The 6352-nt window shown below is 33.1% G+C and overlaps 1 protein-coding gene across 1 annotated transcript; it reads right to left on the bottom strand.

Moving 5' to 3' along the window:
- Positions 1-2050: 2050 nt before the first annotated feature.
- Positions 2051-5887, bottom strand: LOC124643504 (LYR motif-containing protein 4B). The gene is made up of 3 exons (XM_047182506.1): positions 5726-5887; positions 4036-4156; positions 2051-2984 (listed from the first exon to the last, which is right to left on the bottom strand). The coding sequence occupies exons 1-3, from the start codon at positions 5812-5814 to the stop codon at positions 2934-2936; spliced, it is 261 nt and encodes an 86-aa protein (XP_047038462.1). The 5' UTR covers positions 5815-5887; the 3' UTR covers positions 2051-2933.
- Between the last annotated feature and the right edge of the window lie 465 nt (positions 5888-6352).

A 6352-nucleotide genomic window follows, 5' to 3' on the forward strand; every position in this document is an offset into this window, starting at 1 on the left:
TCATGAGACATGGAGACCTGTTTAAAAAAAGTTCCCACCTAACTATTTTGTCATCAATTGTACTTCATATCGAGAACAATACAAGAGTTAAGTACTTATTTACAAACGCGAGAGTACTGTATCCGGTTTTTTTCTTTGAATAAAAGTTCAAAAAACACCTATCACCGGGTTGAGAATATGAAATCTTCTACAATTGGTAAATAAGTAACATTGTCAGCAATTTTTTTGCGTGGGAAAATACCTACGACTTGTCTCTTTCTGGGCTTTCTTTGAATTTATTTGTCATCTTGGTTGTTTAGAAATAACTAGGTACTTACTTTAGTTATAGTGATAAAGTAACTTAAAAAGGGATGGAAATACATAATATTGTACCTATTGTATAAATATTGTTTAAAAGTTTAAATCCTAACGTGAACGACTGCAACGCCATCTTGAATTCGCAACTCAAAACCCATGCAGGTTGTTGAAAAGTAGACCTTATTGTAGTATTTATTTATACTAAAATTGAAGGTATAATTTTGTCAAGTTTTTCAGACCTTTTCGTTGACCAAGTTTTGATAGTCGGACAATAAATTGTCAAAGTGTTTTATTTGCAGACGACATATCCATAATAGTACCGTTTAAGGATAAAGAGACAACTCACGAAATTCAGATAAGTAACGAAGTAAAATCAGTGTTAAGGTGGTTAAACGCAAACAAATTAAAAGTAAATCTTTCAAAAACAAAATTCATAAAATTTGGCACATGTAAAAGTAAACAGTTTGATAACAAAGCTATTAAGATAAATATAGAAAATGACAAGATAGAAGAAGCTGAAAGTATAAAATTTTTAGGTATGATTTTGGATAGTCTTTGTAACTGGAAACAACATATAAATGAGGTTAGTGTCAAATTAAGCAAATTTGTCTACGCCCTTAGAAAGCTCCATACCATATCTGATCAAAAAACTGCAGAAATAGCATATAGAGGCTATGTGGAATCAATCCTAAGATATGGGCTAATAATATGGGGAAATTCGACTGATGTTAGCCAAGCCTTTATTGCGCAAAAAAAATGCTTGAGAGCTATTTGTGGAGTGAGCCCACTTGAATCTTGTAAACCTTTATTTAAGAAACTAAACTTACTGACTTTGACTAGCATGTATATTCTTGAGGTATCAGTATTTGTAAAAAAATATAACGAATTTTTTAAATTCAAAGGGGATCATGTTACTAAATACAGACCAAGAGATCCTACCAAAATATTGATTCCTTTTTGCAGAACAACCCTACATAAAAAGAATGTCTACCACATGTGCATTACAATATTTAATAAATTACCTAAAAGCCTAAGAGAACTCCCCCTTAAATATTTCAAACGGAAGCTAAAGAAATGGCTGATACACAAGTGTTTTTATACGCTAGATGAATTTATGCAATGTAAAATTGATGAATATGATTATTTGTAAAACCAAAGGAAATGTAATAGCTATTGTATATTTATATTAATTAATATTAAGTAGATTTTAAGCAACTATAATTTAATTATAATTTAAATAAAAAAAAATGTAATTATTAATATCAATATTTTCATAAAAAAATAAAGTATAAATATTTGCATGCCAAGTTAGGCAGAATGTAGCTAGAACTTTTAACCATTGTAAAACCGGGTACCACCTATGTTTTAAGCAAATAAATGTTTCTTTCTTTCTTTCAATTTTATGGAAGCAGTTTCTTATTACATTATAAGCAGCGCCATCTGTCGCCCAATAGAAAGATATGTCTCTCAACTTATATACGTTTATTTACTCCCCGCTAGATGTCTCTGTACCAAAGTCATTTAATTAGTTCCATCCGACGTTATTCATAATTTGTTATCATATTGCTTGTTTAAATACTGCCAAAAATGGTTCTAATTTATTTAGATTCTGGTTCTGTTCTAATTTATTTAGTGTAAAACATGTCTGGGTAACTTATTATCGGTATGAATTGTAGCAATCAAAATGCGGGCAAAACTTAGTAAAACCACGTAAAACCTTGTGATATTTATTAGGAAGAAATAAAACAAGAACTTATTCTCAAATCTAATTTATTTACACTAAAAACTAACAATAAACCTTACAATTTAATTATTCATTACAATTAACAGAAATGCATTGTGGTAATACATAGATTTTCACAATTTATACAAAACAAAAACTATTTTAATACACCTACGTTATACGTAAGTAAGGATACATAAAATATACTAGTCTTAAAAACGAATATTCATTTAGGACAGATAGCCTGGCTAGAAGATAATCTTTATAACAATTTATGTTGAAAAAAAAACAAGTTATTTTAACGTATACATAGCGGCCAAAATTTAAAATTGTCTTTTTTACTATCTCTACTTCTTTTGAGGGCAAAATCAATTTTTCAATCATCAGTTAACTTCTCATCATTTCCCAAGCCTTTTCCCAACTATGTTAGGATCGGCTTCCAGTCTAACCGGATGTAGTTGAGTACCAGTGTGCCACAAGGAGCGACTGCCTATCTGACTCCCTCAACCCAGTTACCCGGGCAACCCGATACCCCTTTCAAAAGTTATCTGGAGATTGAAAAATCGGCCCTAAGAATAACAATAACATAAGAATAATATTTGAGTATCAGAACTTAATTTTAAAATGTATTCAGCTTAGTTTAATGTCGACGTGGGGTAAAAATGATAGCTGTGAAATTGGCAATGAACTTTATATTGTGCATGCCCGAGCAATCAAATAACTTCAGAGAGGCAAACATATCTGACGAGCGCTGTAGTCTTTGTTCATACATATTGATCATGAAGTCACTAGCTGCAACTTCAGATTAGCAAACTTATTTGACAAAGATCTGTATATTGTTTACTGTAGAAAATAAAGGGTAAACCAGTGTATGTGATGTATTTTTTCATACTTCATAGTTTTCTTTTTGATTTCAGTTCTCGATGACCAATTTCTCTGTTTTGTATAAGTCTCCTACAAGAACCTGTAAAAAAAAAAATATTATTTAAGAATGCAACTGCTTACTATTAACTTACATTGAGCAAAGTTGTAAAGAAATTGTAGCGGTACTACAACTGTTAACACCGCCATCTACACAGTCGCCGACGCAACTCTCAAACAAGAATCCTGCATCGCACATGCAGTGTTCGCGCGCACATTAATACGCATAGATCACCCCGACAACAACTGTCGGGCAGTAGCCCACCGGACAAAAACACCTGTCCGGTCGGAGGATCCTCCCTTTAGTGCGAGGTATGATGAGCTTTACTCTCTGCTCTCATACCTCCACAAAATAATTGTATGGCAGGCCTACTACAATCAGAATAGGTTTCTGAATTTTTGAATATACAGAGTGTAATTTCCAAATAGTGACAGAATTTTCAAAATGGGTTCAGTAGTTTTGAAGCCTATGCTAGGTAAAGAAACAAACAATGAAATGTTTCCACTTGATATAACTCAATATTATAAGCTATTTTATCTGAGAGATCTTCTTTCCACACCTAGACAAAATATAGCCTACTAGCTGGTGCCCGCGACTTCGTCTGCGCAGGTTTAGTATTTCGAACAATATGTTTACAAATTGTAGCCTATGTGTTATTCTGATGTATAAGCTATATTATTGTAAAGTTTCATTAAAATCCATTCAGTAGTTTTTGCGTGAAAGAGTAACAAACATCCATACATCCATACATACAAACTTTCGCGCTTATAATATTAGTAGGATGTTACTTGGGAATAGTGTAGCATTCCAATAGTGAAATCATATTTCAAATAGGTTCACTAGTCTTGTTTTAGCATATTAAAAACCAATTGTGTCTTTTCTGTTTACGATATTAGCATTGATGTACATACAAAGATTCCCTCTTTGATAATATGTAGTATAATCATCATCATCATCATCATCTCAGCCATAGGACGTCCACTGCTGAACATAGGCCTCCCCCTTTGATCTCCACAGATACCTGTTGGAAGCGACCTGCATCCAGCATCTTCCGGCGACCTTTAGTAGTATAATAGATGAAGAATATTCTTACCTGTCGTTTAATAACAGCAAGGTTCTCCGTGGCAAAGTCATATTGTTTTTTTATTAGTTTAGGGTCTGTGAGCGTTTTGTTGTCTCTGAACGCATTTTTTACTCTTCTCAATGCATACGCCCTGAAAAGTGCCAAAATTATAAAGTTAATTTCAATTAATTTTTCATTTAATAAAGTCATCATCTGCCTAGAGTTTTCCCAAGTTTTGTTGGGTTCAGCTACAGCAGCGCCAGCAGCCATTTGTACCCATAACAACTGCCAAAGATTTTAAAAATCATACAGACTTCAATGATGAACCTAAAACTTCTCCTAAGTCTGATAGATACTATGCTGAAAACCAGATCAAAATCGGTTCACCCAAATGTGAGATAATCCCGCACAAGCATACATACAGGTCAAACTCAGAACCTCGTAAACCATGAAAAAAAAAATACAAAAAAAAAAAAACTATAATTTATGCCATGTGTCATTACATATGATTACTGTGACCTCTCATAAATGTGTTAATGTATAACAACTGTATGTTTGAATGAACAGGTGTTAAGTTCTGAACAAATATTAAGAGGCCAAGTTTTTTTGTAACAAAAAATATTGCTATTCAATCAAGTTGAACGCAATTCATCATCATCTGCGTAGTCTTTTCCACTATGTGGGGGTAGTCAACTGAAAAAATAAACTTAGGGTGAACTTGAACACAAAAAAAAGTATTTTAGAGGTCAAACCACCATAAATAAGGTTATCTAAACCTTCGAATAACTACTAATTTGACCGGCATGACTTCAAAACAGTTTGATAAGGACTGAACTATAAATAAATGATAATAATGACTTTACTACTAATTATTACTTTTTGAGATTGCTAAGTGCATATTGTTGCTTGGCAAACATCATCATTAGCATCTGCCGAGCCTTTCCAACTATGTTGGGGTCGGCTTCCAGTCTTACCGGATATGCAGCTGAGTACCAGTGTTTTACAAAGAGCGACTGCATATCTGACCTCCTCGACACAGTTATCCGGGCAATCCAATACCACTAAGTAAGACTGGTTGTCTGACTATTCGCAACAACTACCAATGATGTTCAAATGACAGCCGGCCAGGACCCACCAGTTTATCAACCGCAGCTCTCCGAAACATGGCCATTGGGGTTCCAAGATATACACGTTGCAGTCAGACTGTAGCAAGTACCAATGCAAGTTTTCTAAGTTTGTATACACATAGAAAGTATATACAAACTTAGAAAACTTGCATTGGTACTTGCTACAGTCTGACCGCAACGATTGAGGAGGTCAGATAGGCGCTGGCTCCTTGTAAAATTCTGGTACTCAGCTGCATCTGGTTAGACTGGATGCCGACCCCAACATAGTTGGAAAAAATCTATGCACATGATAATGATGTTATTTTATGATACTATGGTCAACGTCAACTTTTATAATTATTTTCAGATACCACAAAATACCATTCATAAAATAACAAAAACACTATAGTGACGAAATAGTTCAAATTCTGTATATAATGACACCACCTCAATATGGAAGCATAACCAGTATATTATAGTATAGAAATATAGTAAATATACCATTTCCCTTCAATACGAAGGTTTTTCATAGGAAACAATAGCAATTATTTCTCAATAACCTATTTTTTGTGTCAGTGAGGTTATGTAATTCAAAAGCTATTTAAAGAATTTACCTGAAGTTGTAGTTAGGAAACTTGTCAGCTTCTCTCAGAAGGACTCTGTACATTGATAGAATTTGTTGCTTGGTAACTCCTGAAGACATTTTTTCTATATTTTTCTTTCACTTTCTGTAGATATCCGCCGCAACGAACGAAGTGAATTTGTAAATAAGATGGCGTTACGTTTCACCCAAAAATCGTTACATTACTTTTCATTTAAGTAATAACATTTGCGTCTATATTAATAGTGATTAACCGCTAAGCTTTATTTTGTCACCAATGATTTTTCTATCCTTTTCTTTTTCAGAAATTATTGTTAGAAAAAAGATTTGATCAGTATACGACGTAAATTTATTGATAACTTTATGCTTGTAAAGGAACAAAATTTTCAGAGAGTTGCCAAAGTAATAAAATCTTGGTAACATGGTATAAACTACATTTATGATGATGTTAGTCTTTTATAAAAAAAATGAATATTTATGAGATTCCCGTATATTATTGGAACAGAATCACGTTAATGTTAGATTTAAGAAATGAATTAACAGAATGATGTGCTTATTTCTCCAAACTTCACTAAAATAATGTTCTCATTAACTTCTTTGTACTAGCTCGTCAATCGTGTAAAAATCTGACAGTTTGGGA

This window comes from Helicoverpa zea, chromosome 27, assembly GCF_022581195.2.
Source record: "Helicoverpa zea isolate HzStark_Cry1AcR chromosome 27, ilHelZeax1.1, whole genome shotgun sequence".
NCBI lineage: Eukaryota > Metazoa > Arthropoda > Insecta > Lepidoptera > Noctuidae > Helicoverpa > Helicoverpa zea.

Excerpts from the sequence above, each read along its gene's own strand:
- LOC124643504 (XM_047182506.1), bottom strand. The coding sequence starts at position 5,814 with ATGTCTTCAGGAGTTACCAAGCAACAAATTCTATCAATGTACAGAGTC. Across the intron at positions 4,157-5,725 it reads TTTCCTAACTACAACTTCAG|GGCGTATGCATTGAGAAGAG; the intron begins GTAAATTCTTTA and ends GGCACTTTTCAG. Across the intron at positions 2,985-4,035 it reads TTGCTGTTATTAAACGACAG|GTTCTTGTAGGAGACTTATA; the intron begins GTAAGAATATTC and ends TTTTTTTTACAG.